At 42.4% G+C, this 17,494-nt stretch overlaps 1 protein-coding gene across 2 annotated transcripts in view; it reads right to left on the bottom strand.

Annotated features, from left to right (window-relative positions):
- Positions 1-8,762, bottom strand: part of SMURF1 (SMAD specific E3 ubiquitin protein ligase 1) — a 58,870-nt gene extending 50,108 nt beyond the window's left edge. For both annotated transcript variants that reach the window (XM_074965146.1, XM_074965145.1), the window contains exon 1: positions 8,706-8,762. In XM_074965146.1, coding sequence (XP_074821247.1) covers positions 8,706-8,760 — 55 coding nt within the window. In that variant the 5' untranslated portion in view covers positions 8,761-8,762. The remainder of the gene's footprint in view (positions 1-8,705) is intronic.
- Positions 8,763-17,494: the final 8,732 nt, after the last annotated feature.

Below are 17,494 nucleotides of genomic sequence, written 5' to 3'. Positions count from 1 at the left end.
ACTGTGTCTTTAACAATTTGCTCTAAACAGGGTTAGATAATATGGCAGCAAAAAAGCTGGTGGTCAGTCAACACTAGCACTCATCATTTCTAGCACAGCGGGAGGTGTCAAGCAAATATGGAAGATTTTCAGAAAGACTTCAGTGCAGACCACAGGCACTCACACCAAACTCAAAACCCTATCTACAACAGGAAACATATGCAGTTTACAATGGTTGTCAGTAAGAGGTATCCTGGACCAATGTTCTATAAAGTTTAACTACCAGCGTATAAAGAGACAAACCATCTTCAGCAACAAAATAGCAGATGCCTTGGCCATACTGGGAAGCTGAATGGTTGCTGAGAATAGTTCTCAGTTCCCTCTGAACCAAAACTGCATATGGTTAAAGTGCTAGTACAGACAACATTTTTCAGCAGCATTCCAGAATTTTATTCTGTCCACAGGAGGACTTGAAATATTTTCAAGTATTGGTTCCAATGGAACCAGTGTAGAGAACCATATTCAGCAAAGATAGAGAAGAGAACTCACTACTTTACATCTTCATCTTACTTATTTTTATACCAAAGAACATTAAATGAACCACATGATGTGCACATGACTAAATTAAGTAACCACATTATTGAACTGGCATAGCCTTCATCCTTCTTTGACTTATTCCCACCTTTGTTAATCATTCCCAATAACTGTGGCCCCATTTCAGCAAAGGATTTATGTGCTTAACTTTAGGTCCATGAGTGTTCCCACTGAAGACAAAGGGATTACTTATGTTCTTAAGGTTAAATACATGCTTAAGTGCTGTACTGAACCAAGGCCTAAGTCCAGTTTAAAATTTATATTGTAAGCTCTCTGGGGCAGAGAGCATGTCTTTGTATTCTGTGAAGCACAGAGTTCCAACTTCAGCATGCTATATATAACTGATACCACTCCATGCTGAAAACTTGTGTTTCACCAGCAGCAGGTAAAGTGTTTGCCAGCTCCTGTCAGCAATAGGTCAATTTCCTTGTATAAATGGGAACACAAGGTAAAACTTAATCACCTCTACACTACAAAATTGAAATTACTAAATAATTTTCAGAAGCATGTCCCACTCCATCCCTAAATCAGTAATAAAAGTGGTGTACGTACGAATACATCATCTTCAATGCTGTTTCAGAAAACATGACTAAAAATTAGCAAATCTCACACTTTCTGCATCTGAAATGATAATGAAGATGTTTTATCTGCTCCACTTCTGCCATTTCAATATTGGTTCAGTGGTTCACTATTGAAACCAATTTTCAGTAAAAGTTTAACTTCTTCGCAGACACAGAAAGAAGACATTCAGAACAGTTTTAGAAACACAAATACAAGATGAAAGAGAGTTAAAAGGAATGGATGAGAAAAGAATAGTTCTTAGCCTGGTAGATAATAAAAAGAAGAAAAAGCAGTAATTAAATTGTTCAACAGTATTCCAAATTATATTCTTTATATGAAGATTCTGAGTTTGAGAAAAGAAAGCTGAGTTAGGAACAATGGCGACTTTATTCCTACTTCCCCCACCCGAGGGGGATGTTGAAGCAAACTCTTTTTGAAAATTTAATTTTCTTCTACCAGGACAAAGGTTTTGAGATGGTCTTGACTTACATGTAGGAAAAAAAAGGCTTGTTACCCACAAGCCTGCCCATAAGAAAAGGCTGTTCTCTGGATTCCCACTCTGGTAGCTCAATGAAGATATCAGCAGGCCTATTACAAAAGCTGCACTCTGGATTCTTACCCATCAAATACAAAGAAAAAAAAATTTAAGTTTTTTTCTCTAGTTATATGCCTCCCCTTCCATATCACCATACTATGAGAGTTTCATACCATAATACAGGCTCAACTTAAATGTATACCCCAAATTAAAAAACATAGTAAGAGAACCAAAAAACTGCCACTGTGTCTGAACAAAGTAAAAGATGCAGTAAGAGGCAAAAAGGCATCCTTTAAAAAGTGGAAGTTAAATCCTAGTGAGGAAAATAGAAAGGAGCACAAACTCTGGCAAATGAAGTGTAAAAATATAATTAGGAAGGCCAAAAAAAGAATTTGAAGAACAGCTAGCCAAAGACTCAAAAAGTAATAGCAAAAAAAAAAAAAAAAAAATTCAGTACATCAGAAGCAGGAACTAGTGGGGCCACTGGATGATCGAGATGCTAAAGGAGCACTCAAGGACGATAAGGCCATTGCGGAGAAACTAAATGAATTCTTTGCCTCGATCTTCATGGCTGAGAATGAGAGGGAGATGCCCAAACCTGAGCCATTCTTTTTAGATGACAAATCTGAGGAACTGTCCCAGATTGAGGTGTCATTAGAGGAGGGTTTGGAACAAATTGATCAACTAAACAGTAATAAGCCACCAGGACCAGATGGTATTCACCCAAGAGTTCTGAAGGAACTCAAATGTGAAACTGCAAAACTACTAACTGTAGTCTGTAACCTACCATTTAAATCAGCTTCTGTACCAAATGACTGGAGGATAGCTAATGTTACACCAATTTTTTAAAAGGGCTCTAGAGGTGATCCCAGCAATTACAGGCCGGTAAGCCCGACTTCAGTACCAAGAAAACTGGTTGAAACTATAGTAAAGAACAAAATTGTCAGACACATAGATGAACATAATTGGTTGGGGAAGAGTCAACATGGTTTTTATAAAGGGAAATCATGCCTCACCATATACTAGAATGCTTTGAGGGGGTCAACAAGCATGTTGGCAAGGGGAATACAGTGGATATAGTGTACTTAGATTTTCATAAAGCCTTTAACAAGGTCCCTCACCAAAGGTTCCTAAGCAAAGTAAGCTATCATGGGATATGAAAGGATTAGATTACCTCTTAGATTGGTAATTGGTTAAAAGATAGGAAACAAAGGCTAGGAATAAATGGTCAGTTTTCAGAATGGAGAAAGGTAAACAGTGGTGTCCCCCAGGGGTCTGTACTGGGACCAGTCCTATTAAACATTCACAAATGATCTGGAAAAAGGGGTAAACAGTGAGGTGGCAAAATGTTCAGATGATACAAAACTACTCAAGATTGCTGTCTCCCTGGGACTTAACTAAGAGCTACAAAAGGATCTAAAAACTAGATGACTGGGCAACAAAGTGGCAGATGAAATTCAGTGTTGATAAATGGAAAATAATGCTCATTGGAAAACATAATCCTAACTATACATATAAAACCATGGGGTCTAAATTAGCTGTTGCCATTCAAGAAAGACATCTTGGAGTCATTGTGGATAGTTCTCTGAAAATATCCACTCAATGTGCAGCAGCAGTCAAAAAAGCAAACAGAATGTTGGGCATCATTAAGAAAGGGACAGATGATAAAACAGGAAATATCATATTGCCCCTATATAAATCCATGGTACCGCCCCCATCTTGAATACTGTGGGCAGATGTGGTCGCCCATCTCAAAAAAGATATATTGGCATTGGAAAAGGTTCAGAAAAGGGCAACAAAAATGATCAGAGTTATGGAACGGGTGCCATATGAGGAGAGATTAATAAGACTGGGACTTTTCAGCTTGGAAAAGAGACAAAGGGAATATGATAGAGGTCTATAAAATCATGACTGGTGTGGAGAAAGTAAATAAGTGTTATTTACTCCTTCTCATAACACACATAAAATTAATAGGCAGCAGGTTTAAAACAAACAAAAGGAAGTATGTCTTTACACAACGCAGTCAACCTGCGGAACTCATTGCCAGACGATGTTGTGAAGGCCAAGGCTGAACAGGGTTCAAAAAAGAACTAGATAAATTCATGGAGGATAGGTCCATCAATGGCTGTTAGCCAGGATGGGCAGGGATGGTGTCCCTAGCCTCTGTTTGCCAGAAGCTGCGAATGAGCAACAGGGAATGGATCACTTGATTTATAACCTGTTTTGTTCATTCCCTCTGGCCAATACAAGGTATCCCACTGTCGGAAGACAGGATACTGGGCTACATGGACCTTTGGTCTGACCCAGTATTGCCGTTCTTACGTCTTATGACTTTACTCTCACAGCACCTTTGTGTGGAAAAGCAGTAGTATTATCCCCACTGCACAAATGGGGAACCGAGGCACTGAGATTAAGTGACTTGTTCAAGGTCACAGAGGAAGTTTGTGGTAAAGCCAGGACTGAACTCCGTCCAGTGGTCCAACCACAAAGCCACCTGACTCCCAGAAGAGTGTCTGCAGTAAAGGGGTTGAGAATCATCACAGGAGAGAAACTGAGGTAAAAAAGTAAGAAAGTTTTGGTCACAGATTTTGATGAAATCCCATGCTATTATCCAGAGTTTGTAGTGACTCAACTGTTATTCCCTGCCCCTCCCCACCACCCCACTGTTTACAACAAAATCATTTCCCTGTCCAACTGGTGTAATATACTGAGCTTATTAACCAGCCATTTCAATTTTCACCCCTGGATAATAATAGTCAGACCAGTACCAGGACAATCCTTTTCTACAACCAGTATACTACATTCTGTATGAAAATGTGAGAAAAATACTAAGTACCTAATATGTTGTACATAGCTGCTTCTGACAAGACAGACAGATGTGCAGTGCTATTCAACATTTCTGAAAATGAGACATAAAACTGTCTGGATCACCGGTCTCAATGTTGCTATTGATCAGTTAACTTTGCTGCAAGCAATATTACATTAATAATGAAGCCAAAGCAAGACAAGCTAATACATTTGTGACAAGTGCTTTTCAAATTTGCCTTTTCACTAATGTAAGTGCATTCTATCTAAAATATAATTTAATATTTTACTTTGAACTTGAAGTCAATTTATTCCCCAAAGGTTTAAGTTACAGGTGAGTTTACTTACAAAATGTTTGGAAGCCATGCTTTTGAAATATACCGATCATTCAATTTTATACACTAAATGCACCTGAACTACTCTAAATTTCATCCAAGGTTTATTGTAAGGTATTGGTGTATGTATCACCATTCTCCCTTCTCCTCCTTTCTCTGCTACTATTAACACAACCATCTCTCCTGTAAAAATCAGATCTGTAACCCAGGAGTCACCTTTTAGTGCTCCCACTTGCCTCAGACATCCAGGCGGCCTCCAAATCTTGTTGCCTGTTCCTCCATAACATTTCTAAATCCAACCTTTTTTTCCTGTCAAGACAGCTAGGACTCCCATCTATACCCTCATTGACACCTTTACTGCACCCTCCAATCTGTACAAAATGCAGTTAAAATAGTCTTCCTTGCCTATCACTCTGACCATATCATCCTTCTCTTTAATCTCTCCAGTGGCTCCCCATCTCCATGATATCAAGTTAAAAATGGCTGTCTTACTTTTCAAGGCCCTTCACAATTCTGTCCCTCCCAACTTATCCGCTCATGTTTTATCACACTGCTCCTCTCCGCCCCAGCTCCCTTTCTTTTCTGTCAATTAGAATTGCCTCTACTACCAACTTGTCCATTCAGCCCATAAAGATCTTTGCATTTTCTTTCACTCAGATTCTTATGCATGAACCCCTTTCCCCAGAACTGATCCATAGGGCTATACTATCCTTTCTTCCTTTAAATTGCTTCCCAACACTGCCACCAAAGCACCTAGCTTTTTTTATTTATTTTTTTAAAAGAGAGCGCACGCTCTCATTCTTACACTACCATTGATAATAACACTAATATACACATGTTTTTACACTGTGTTGTCCAGAGTTGCTCTGAAAAGCACCAGACAACATGATGGTAAAAACCTGTGCACGCCTTACCTCCACCAGGACCTTATTTGCTCAGGCTCTGGGGAAGTCTGGAGTATAGGGGGGACATCAGAGCGCTTGGGTCTGTGAAAGGTGGGATCATTCTATTCCATGGACTTGCTTTTTGTTGTTTTGTTTTAAACAGGGGGGTGGGATATGCAATTCTCTCTCTTTTTTTTTTTTTTTTATGGATAGCATTGTGGCAATGCCCACAGTGTCTGATCCTGTCCACAAGTAGCTGTGTTTTTAATCATTGTCAAAGTGTCGAGAACTTGGGATAAGTAAAAATAAATAAAACATTTCTGTTAATGCAAATGTTTGTGTATGTACAAGAATGAAGTTCATTTCTTTAAACACAGGAAAGATTCTACCAGTATTCACATCTCATTTATGAAGTGGTCCTTGAAGGCATCTTCTATGTAAGTGGTATTTACATAGTAATTTTCAGCTGATGTAAAACAACAGAGATGGTTCATAATCACAGGAAAAGAAATTGCAAGTCACAAGGCAACATGATGTAGGTAGTATATCAAACAGAAGATGTCCTGTTTTGTTTCATTCAGCTTATATCTCTCAACAACAAAACAGAATGTAGTAACAAAAGGCATATTAGCTATAGTTACTCAAAGTTGATCAGTCAACAAGCACATTTCAAATGAAGCAAGACGTAAAATGTGTGTTTAATACTTCTGAAGGGGCAAATCTCCAAAAGTAATTATTTATTTTTTAGAGTAAATCTTGCCGATTTTAATTCACTGTCGGGGTTATTTATTAATAAAACTGAAAGTAAGATTGACCAAGTGGGAGATTCCCTCAATATAGTTTAAAGAACGTTATGCTCAAACAAGACACCAAAGTTACTCCATTAACAAAAAATGCAGCATCTCCTGAAATGCTTTGAATTATGAAGGTCGATTCATGCAAACCAGAAGTGAAAATGAAGATACAAGCTACCTGATGCAGTACTAGTTTAAAAAATGCAAAACCAGTAACTTCTGTTCAGAATAATTTTTACTTGGGCTGTGTACAGTGTTCTGAAGGGGACTGCCAGTGTCCCTTATACAATAATTACTCCGCTCCTTCTGAAATCAGCAAAAAAATGTTCTGCACTTCTGTTTTAGAAACAATTATACGAATCTGTGAGCATGTATTTAAGATATACCAGTATAAAACTATCAAATATCTATAAAACGTTTAAAAATGTTTAAAGTACAGTTTCATAAAACACTCATTCTATCTTTAAAACCCTTTTCTCACAAAGCCTAAATTCTAAACCAGTAGTAGTTTAGATCCAAAAAGAATAATGAGCTGATATCTTCCAATCAATTACTTCCCCCCCACCCGAAACATATATTTAATCACCCTGTTTCCTAGAAATACTATTTGAAATCAGCTAGCTTTGCACTTTATAAAAGGAAATGGGTTTTAACGCAGGTGTTTATAACTGACTGCACTGTAACTAGGAACTAAATTAGGCTTATCATTAAAGCTTAACTGATGCCATATTCTCATTAATCCATGATATTTTATGTACCAACAAAAACTATATATCTTAAGTTCATGCAGTAGCATAGCATTATGGTTCTTTCAATCAAAGAGATCCTATTGTGGATGTACCTGTTGCCTTTCAAAACCTGTACTGGATCTTATTCATCAGTAATTCATGATGCTGTCATCTTTAGAAACAGAAATCACATGTCTTTCCCTTAAACAAGAAATGCCAATGAAGGCTGCACCTTTTATAAAATAATAGGTAATTCAGCTCTGTAAGGGTATAACAAACTGATGTACCCACTACAACCTCATGACCAAACATGAACTTCAAAGTGTAGTATGTGATTTACTGAAGGAAAGCGAATTAGGTGAAAATGTCTGAAAGAGATTAAACAAATGTTTGATTTATTTTTCAATATATGTTTTCCAGCAAGTGAACCTCTCCATTGCAGAAAAAAGCAAATTCATTATTAATTAGGGCTAACAAAATATAAACTATTAAGGGGGGTGGGGAGGAACTGATTTTCCACTAGCAAAATTGACAAGCAGAAAAATATGACTCTTTAAACACATCTAGCAAAACCAGACTTTTTTGTGGGGAAAGAAAAGATGCCAGGAATGGACAGGACATCTGGAGACTGCCAAAGAGGGATACTTCCCAGCAGGAACTGTCCATCCCCATAAGGCATGCATACACCAGGACTCACACATTCATCAGTTAAGGGATCTCTAATGAGCAAATGCAAAACACAATGGGAGGGGAGACATGTAAAGTTGATTGAAGAAAAAAAGCCAAAGAGGCAGTTCAGTGGTGTCTGGACTTCAGACTTCATACACCTCCCACTTGACAACGCCAACTGGGAAAGGAACAGGAACAGGAGAAAGAAGCTTGAGAAATACAAATGGTAGATTGTGAGGTAAGGAGATTTGCAGGAGGAAGCAGTGAGAATGGAAAAACCATTGCTAGGAAACAGAGTCTGGCTAGAAATAAAGAGGAAGAGAAACAGGAAAGAAAAATTCTCAATTTTACCCAGCACTCTCTAACTCAGTCCCCAGAATTATTCTGGATTTCAGCAAGCTACAGCCTCCTCAGAAACCACACCACACGAGAGAAAAGCGTCCCCCCCATACACACACACACCCCCCAGCCCTGAGCGCTCTGGAACTCGCCCCAATTGCAACTCGAGGAAAGAATCCCTGGTGGGCCCTCCCATGATCGGCGGGGTTAAGGAAACCCAACCGAGCACCCCCACCCTCCTCACCCCAGCTTCCTTCCCAGGGAAGGGAAAAGGAAACCCAACCCCCCCCCCCCGGGGCCCCGACTGGCCCCAAGCCAGAGGAGCAACACCGGATTGATCACAGACGGGCTCTGATCCCCATCCCTTTCCGGCCCCCTCCCCCGACCCCTCTCTGCCGTGCAAGGCCCCACGGGGTGTGGGCGCGCGGGGGGGGGGTGTAAAACCCCCACCCCGGCCGCCCCGCCCCTCGCCGCTCCGCTACCTGTGAGCCGGATTTTGATGCTGGAGCCGTTTCTCCGGGTCCCTGGATTCGACATCGCTCCCCGCGGAGAGGGGTGGGGGGGGGGTGGGAATCAGCCGCCGGCCACAGTCACCCCCATCCGGGCCCTGCCTCTCCCGGCCCCCGGCCTGGGCTGCCCCTGTCCGGCCGCCGCCGCCCCACACAGCGACCCCGCCACAGCGCCTCAGCAAGCCGCCGCTCGCAGCTCGACGCCCAGCCCGACCCGGACGAGGACTGCACGCTCGCGCCGCCTTCGCTCCTGCGCGAGAAGACGGCGTGACGCAAGCGCGGCGGCCAGCGGCTGCCGCCATCTCGGGGAGGTCGCCGGCTGAGCCTGGCCGGTGTCACGCTCTGGGCAGAACGGGCAGCGCCCCCAGCGGAGGGCACGAATAGTGCAGCCACAGGGGAGCAGGTTGGTTCTTACCAGGGAGGAGACTGAGTCTGTGCAGGATTTCAGGGTGGCCACAGGAAAACTGAGGCCTTGTTGCGCTCCGTTCTCTGGGGCTGAGCCATGCTGCACACCATGTGCCCCCTCCCTCCGAAGGGTCATGGGTCACCCCCATCGCCCCTCCAGGGCCCTCTGGGACTGAGCCATGCTGGACTCCCCCCCTATGGGGCTCAGCCCCAGCCCCATGCACTCCTGATCTCAATTACTGCAATTTGTCATATGTAGGAATGAAGCTGGACACCCTGAAAAAGCTCCAGCTGGTACCAAAGGCAGCAGCCTGTCTTGTTCAATATCACTAGTTGCTGTGCACTCTTCATGCTAGTGCTCTCCAAGGCATTGGCTCCCCATTGAATACAGGATACAGGGAAAAGTCTCCATCATGATGCTCAAAGCCCTCTTTGGGGTTGGTTCAAGGTACCTGGAAGATACCCGCTTCCTTTGCAACCGTGACCACCCATAGCAGTTACATTTCTCAGGAACAATATAGGAATTCTCCTACGTACTGGATCAGACTCCTAACCCATCTAGTGCAGTAGTCTGTCTCCAATCAAGGCCAGCACCAGATTATTTAGAGGAAGATGCAAGAAACCCCTTAGTAAACAGATGTGGGATAATCTGCCCTTGAAGAAAGTTTAATCCTAATCCCTTAATTGTTAGAGAGTGGTTTAAATCCTGAAAATACCTTTTTTAGCATTAACTGTTCTAACTTTGGATATTCTTGTGATCCATATCAATGTTCAGTCCCTCTCTGAACCTTGCGAAATCCTTGGCCTCAACATCATCCTGTGGCAATGAGTTCCACAGTTGAATTAAAGTATTTCCTTTTCTCAGTTATGAATTTGCTGCCTTTCAATGTCAATAAATGCATTCTTGTACGTGCGTTACAGGACAGGAAGAACTTGGAACTCATAGCCATGAGAGCTAAGAATGACCCTCAGAACTAAAGGCAAAGCTCACTCCCTCAATAATTTTGTGACTCACATACATGTAAACAAACACACACAAAATTATAAAGCAAAACGAATCAAGCTACTTCTCCTACTGGCTAGGAAAGGAGATAGAGATGGTTATTGATATTTCTATGTGTAATATTTCAGAGGTATTCAGATATTACAGTGATGAGAGCATATACATATATAACAAGATTGATATGGCATGGCATGGAAATATCAAGACAACAAGCATTTTGGCACATTTCCATGCCACAATATCACAGAATCTGCTGAACTTTCCACACCATGATGTCTCGGTGCATCATGCTTACATTCCTCTGCCACATGGCCAGGCTGAAGGCTCATGTTTCCAGGTCTCTGTGTTATGCTAAATCACAACGGTGCTCTCATGCCAGGTTGTGACAATTCCCATCTTTTCTTTATTCTTTTACAGCATTCTATTTAAGGATCTCAAATTGCTTTCCAAACATTAATTAACCCTCTCAACTATTCTGTGCTACAAAGAGATTGGAACACAGAGGGGTATAATGATTTATTCAGGATTACATAGCAAATTAGAGCAAGGAACAGAACCTAGGAGTCCTGATACCCTGTCTCCTGCTATAACTACCACCATTACTCTCCCATCCAACCCAAACTTTGAAATAGCCTATGTATGCTGATACAGAATATCAACTAGAATAAATATTGCATAGATATCATAAAACTTTGATTTACAAAGATAGGATAACATAATTGTCTTTATAAACAGCAAACCCGTCCTAGCTCAGGGAGCTACACAATGCTATCAGCAAAATAAAACAAACAATGATGAACATTTGAATAATAAATACAACATAATCCCTCCCCCAAAAGAGGTGGATTTAGTCTCCTCCAAACTCTGCTTGTGTCTCTTGTATTCAATCCATTAATAAATCTATAGATTATACCCTTTGGTAGGGCTAAGACTGGCATGTCTTGATTATTTATTTGCATGTGGTGCTTTGTGTCTCAGGCAAGCACATGCTAGGTTGAACATGCTACTGGAGGAGGTTAGATGAGGCTATGCATAGCCAGACAGAAGGAGTAAACACTAGTGTGTGGCAAATGTTAGCTTTTCTTTTTTCTGCTGGCAAGGAGATGACCTAGTTCCCCACTCCTGCTGATTTATTGAACTGGAAGCTGGAATCAGGACAATATGCACTTGGGTTTTGCTTTGCTTCTGAGTGTATTTAGGTTGAAATCATCATCTGCTGCTGCTGGATGAAAGTGACATGGCTGGCTCCTTCCACAGGCTAAGATAGCAGTTTCTAATCTTCCCTTCTTTGGGGTGAAAAAATTGAAGCCAGGACAGATGAATGAGATGAAGATTCCTGGAGCATGAAGGGGGTGGGGGGTAGTGGCTAAATGCAGTTATTTCAAGCCCCTTCCCGTTAAAAAAATAATAATTCAGGATTTTGAAGTATATAGCAGGTAGGGCCAGGTCCTCAGCTGAAAATCTGGCTCTTAAGGTTTTCCAAGTGTTGTACAGGTGTTTGTTAACTCCTAGCTCAGCTAGGGACTGGACAGCCTGAAATATATTTTCAGTCCAGAAGTCCCACTCCTTTAAATATTTTCAGAAATTAGGACTGAGAAAGAAGGCAAGGATATTAAGACTAACCCCTGCGTCCCTGCTGTTTGATTTTCAGGATGCTGATGGCTAAATGCCTTGTCTCCCAGCAGCAGACTTTCCTTGCTGTTTGTTTTCGTCTCCAGATTGTCATTTTTAGGAACAACGGTTGTAGACGTTGCAATCTGTTTGCTGAGACAGGTCTGTGATGGCTTAACTAAGCACAGCATCAGTTCAGCAGTGAATCTTCTCTGTACATGGAATTCTGTTGCGGTAAAGGGGGAAACTGCTTTATAAATTCCATTGTCGTCTGCAGTGTCCTTGTAGTTTGTGGGTATCCCTGGATATGAGAGAGACAAGGCGGGTGAGATATCTTTTACTGGATCAGCTTCTGTTGGTGAAAGAGACAAGCTTTTCAGCTCTACAGAAGAAGAGCTCGGTGGAGTTCAAAAGCTTGTCTCTTTCACCAACAGAAGTTGGGCGAATAAAATATACTACCTCAGCCACCTCTCTTATAAATTCCAAGAAGTAGACTGCAAAGAGAGGAAAACTCCATGAATTTTTGGTCTTCTTGGATTGTACCGTTGGATAAGATGTTCGGGTGTGATGGGTGAAATGGAGACCATCAGATGATTTCCTACATTCAAATCCTTCCTTTAAAACACTTATTCCAAGCCTTTCGACATGGACAATCACATACATTGTGTATTTGAATTAAACAGCAGCGCTTGAAGCCTGGACCTTCACCCTAAGCTTTGTGTATCTGATCTCCACTCTGTGCTTATATTGGATGCAAACTTCTCAGAGGAGAGATCAGATTCATACAAGGTTGAGAACTAGGTAGTCAGGCAACTAATCCCTCATAATTAATCCTTTGCCCTACAGCTCTCTTTTGGTTGAATTATTTAGCCCTAGCAAAAAAGAAAAGGAGTACTTGTGGCACCTTAGAGACTAACCAATTTATTTGAGCATAAGCTTTCGTGAGCTACAGCTCACTTCATCGGATGCCCTAGCAATGATATACAACCAAAAGATCCTACCAGTTACTCTTATTGCATAGATTGGGCGGGGTAGGGTTACACTCTGGAGCCAGACTGGTGCTTCCTTCAATGATGAGAGAAGTCAGGCAGTTCAAACACCCTCCTGTTCCCCCCCCCCACTCCCCCACCCCCGCCCCAGTAAAAACAAAAGTGAAAATTGCCACCTCACACTCAGTCAGTGCCTGAGGCAGGGGGCCTCTCAGGTTGATGATTACAGGATAGCAGCATCAGTGAAGCAGGCAAGCAGATTCCTGTGGGTAGCAAAGTCACTCACTAGGAGACAACTGAAAGAGCACTGGTATGTGCATATTTATTCAGGCATCTATCCCAATACTCTAGCCACTTGTACAAGAATATGCTCGCTCAGCCAGTCACAGCAAAGTCAACTGCCAAAGTATAACATCTCACCCCTGCTCATCCAACAGCCCCACAACAAAAGCCAAGGAAACTAAAGGAGCATTGCAGCGTGCATTCATGTGCGCTCTTTGTGACAGGGATCCTGGCTTTGCATTTGCACAGTGTCCAGCCCCCTGATCCCTTTGGTGGTACTTAGGTGTTACAGCAGTAATAAGAGATCCTAGAGTGGGTACAGCTACCACAACAGTATAAGGAGTACAAAAGAAGAGATGGAATATACCTGGGACACCTTATGAGAATGTCTGAGAGTAAGCTACCTAAACAAGCATTTCTTTGATGACCCCAAGCCAAGAGACTGAGCCGCTGACCTAGAGGCACGCTCTGTTGCACAGTAATGGCTGAAGCAGCATTATTACATCGGGATATAAAAGAGCTGGAAAAACAAGCCCAGGATAAGGATGATTGGTGCCATTTGACTTCTGCCATATGCACTTGAATGGTGCAGGGCGAATGCTGCTGCAATAGAAATGTTAGGCAGCAACAAAGGCAGGGCTCTGTCAGCCCAAGGGGAATGGGCTGCAGAGGAAAAGACCTCTCCCTGACAACATCCTAGCACCAGTCCCTGCCCCTTTAAACCAGTGTGCAGTGACTCAAGCTTCTCCACTGTAGCATCCTTTGGGGAAAGAGGCCGTCTCTCGCCTAGCCAGATCCCAAGCATTTATAGCTCCTCCAACTGCTCCCTGAAACTGAAGGAAGCCAGTGCAGACTACAGAGCATCAGTGAAATATACTGTCTGAGAAAGACACTGCTTGGTTACTGGGCAGCTGAGATTCTGAGTACTAAGAGTCTTATGGACCTGGCCTATTCTGAGCGTCTTTCAAAGATCGCCCATCATTGGAGCTCTGTTGACGGTAGAGCTAGCTTAGATCAGTCCCACGTCATCTAGCAGCGCTGCCAAGTTACACAACTCGGTGGTTCAAATGCTAGAGGACAGTTTCCACTGGTGTACTCACCACTGCTAGACTATTGGTGAGAGATGATGAAAAAGCTCAGCACAGACACAACCAGGTAGAGTGCTTTAAAGTAATCCAATCTCAAGGTGACAGTCACAGGGTGGCCGAGGAAGGCCCACCTCTATGCTATGTATCAATTTACACCAAAGAGACATCTGCCTCAGATTCTTTTTACCTGGTGAAATACAATATTTTCCAGCTACAATATCAGTCTCAGCAGCAATGCTATGCCGGAAGGAGCAGGCAGCTGAGCTGAGGAGCCCTTTTGACGTTAACCCACTGGCCCAGACAAAAGATTTAATAGTTTAAATTACATGTTCAGGCAACGCTTTGTCCCAGTTTTGAATATACAGTATCATGTCCAAGAAATAAAAAAACAATAAAGGATCACTTTGTAATTCAGCAGCTCTGGTATTTTAATGTTAAACAGAGAAGAATACCCACGTCTCCCACATGATTAAAACTGCATGCATCTCACCAGGGCAGATGGATTGTGTGTGCAACTCTTGGCCATATTAACACTTCAGTTACAACTGGGTAAATAAGAGGAGGGAAGAGGTTCAGTTCTGCTTCCAGGCTGAATTAACTTTAATGGAAGGAGGTTCTCTATTCTCCAATACCAGATTTTCCTAATACACTGCAACACTGGGTGCAAACCCCTGAACAAGTCTGGGGCTTTTTTTTTTTTTTTTTTTGGTCAAAAGGAAACCTGAATGGGGCATGAAATCTTAAATTGTGGTAAATTTTCGGGAGAGGAGAAGAGATCAGGTGGAATTTACATTCCATGAAGACCTTATGTATTTTTCCTTATATAGCCACTCTACACCAATCACCAATAGGGTAGCCATTACTCCTACAGACATTAGAAGATCAAGATAATACCTACCCTTTATGCAGTAGCTTTTATTCTGTAGTTATGACTATACCGGTTTCCCATCTCATGATCATCACAGCCATCTGAACTGTCCCACATGCCATTCAAGTGTTTGTCACTGCGGCTTGCGATTGGCCAGCAGAGAGCGAATAATCCAAGGCCTAATTTCTTTTTTTCGTAGGGTGTCAAAAGGTAACTAGACATATCACACCTGCCCATCTGTTTTGCAGTCTCACTTGCATGTGTAGATCTACCTCAAGCAAATTCATCACTGATGTTCATCTGCCTTCCAGCATATTCCAGTTCTGCTAGGGAAGTTTCTGGTTTTGGGGTTTTCTGCAATACCTAAATGTCCCTTGAGTTAGATAGGGGCCATGCAAGCTCCCCTGGCAACTGGTCACAGTTCTATGACGGAAGCAATAGCTCCAACTGAGATTGCATCATGTCCAACTGCCACATCACCCTTGCCCTCATTGTTGTAGTAGCTGGATAAGGCTGGGGCAAACCCTCTACGCCAGGACTGAGGCAGCCTCATATTGCACATGGGCTAAATGGCTTTCAACTAGCAAGGATTTCATTTATAACTGCCTGGGGCTATAGTCAAATGAGTTAGCTAGAGGTTAGCATTGCTCAAGCCTAGCTGCTGTGCCACCCAAACCAAGATTGCTTTCTACAGAAGACTGGATACTGCATGTGGGAATGAATAGGCAGGTTCTTGATCTGCTCTGTGAGAGGGTCTTTAGGCAAGAGTTGCTAATTAGGAGAAAAAGCATAGGAGGAAGAAGCTGTGATGTATTTTTCATTTGGACACCACAGGCAGCCTTTTGTAGAGTCAAGTAATTACAGGCATAGGAAGTGTCTGCAAACAGCAAGGTTCAGATGCCCTCTGCCCAGCCCCTCCCTTTTCTATCACCACCACCTCATGGCCTGGGGCAGAATCTGCTTTATAAAAGATAAATATCAGGGAGCTGAAGTGTCAGAGCATCAGGCATCTATTAATTGAAGACCAAGTCCATAGCTAGGACAGTTTATGGTTTCTGCTATTAACTCCTGAATTGGGGTGTTGGGAGCAGTTCTTATGAAGAAGTCCATTAGGGTGCTATGAACAGTGCAGTCTTCTAGGAGACTCATTCCTTCCCTGGTTTACCTTCTATGAAGCACTGAGAGATCGTTCACCCTCAAACAGTTGAGGGCATCTTCTGTACTACTAACTGCAGCTCCTGGTGCTGTGTGAAAGCATTGAGGGGGTAGGAATGCTGAAGTTCATCCTTGAACACGAGGACCTGTTTGAAATAGACTTCAGAGAGGTAGGCCAGATCTTAGATAGATGGATAAAGCAGTCCATAAGACTATTTGCCAGCAGGAAGTAGTCTACACAATGTTGCAGCAGCTACACTCACTGCCTAGATTAGTATTTGAGAGCATTTAATGTAGTTTTATTCCCCTCAGCATTAAAAGCTATCCTGTTACTAGTCAGGAGGAGACTCATAGGCCACTCTTTGGGTACCACGGGTATAGAGATTGATCAGACCTCTGCAGTGTGACATTACTATGAGAACAAGGGCTTCAGAAGTTGGATACTATAACAAGCTATGTTTAAATCAAGGCAATAGTTAGGGCAGAGATCTTAACTGTTCTAGTCCCCATCAGAGCTGGGAGTCCTGGTCATGCAGCTCCTGCTCTGAGCAGAGTATTAGTTTGAGAACTAGACAATAAGGCTTCCTCCAAAGCCAGTGTCACTATACAGTCAAGGGGCCCATTCTTGCCTACAGCTGGTCCTTGGACTAGCAAAACAGAAATTGCTAAATTCATGGTTATCTAAAAAGATAGTCTCAGTGAAATAGGTAATGCCTTCAGGCTACATATAATGAAATGCATAATTGGTATGCAAAAAGCCTGGTGAAAAGCAGCCTCAGTATATGCTTGTGCTTTAATCAAGCTAATTATCTTTATAGTACAGGTACACATTAGACTGACTCATGGAACCAGTTTTAAAAGCTGTACAGTGGAGTATTCTCTCTTCTCACCCTAGCCTGTACACCCCATGCTCAGCCTGCAAGGAGGACGTGGAAGAGCTAGTTCCTCCTGATCCCCCCAGGGAAATGTAACTTCCATTAACATGGCTCAAAATGCAGCTGCCATTGGCAAATTAGCAGGAAACTCCAACAGTAAACATGGCCTCAAACTTGTTTTTTTGGCCACTGAGGCAAGCTGTGGCTTGCCTGCAACAGCTAGTTTTGCCACTAGCATGAGATTAAGTCAGCAGCTTCTACTTCTTCAGGCCTCATTTTAGGCAATCAGCAACTGAGGCCAGTTTTAGAAAGTACAAATCCTCTTTAGCAGATGCTTAGGTCAACCATGAAAGAGTGCCTTTAGTTTCCTTCTGTTGTTCAGGGGTTTTTTTTGTGCCTATGAGATGGAAACTCTTTAAATCGCTTATTTTAGAGCTAAGGAGGTTTCAGTCACATCCAAGCTTACTTGAAAATTTTATCCCATGT

This window comes from Natator depressus, chromosome 10 (assembly GCF_965152275.1).
Source record: "Natator depressus isolate rNatDep1 chromosome 10, rNatDep2.hap1, whole genome shotgun sequence".
In the NCBI taxonomy this organism is placed as follows: Eukaryota; Metazoa; Chordata; order Testudines; family Cheloniidae; genus Natator; species Natator depressus.
This window is presented reverse-complemented; position numbering and strand designations above follow the sequence as displayed.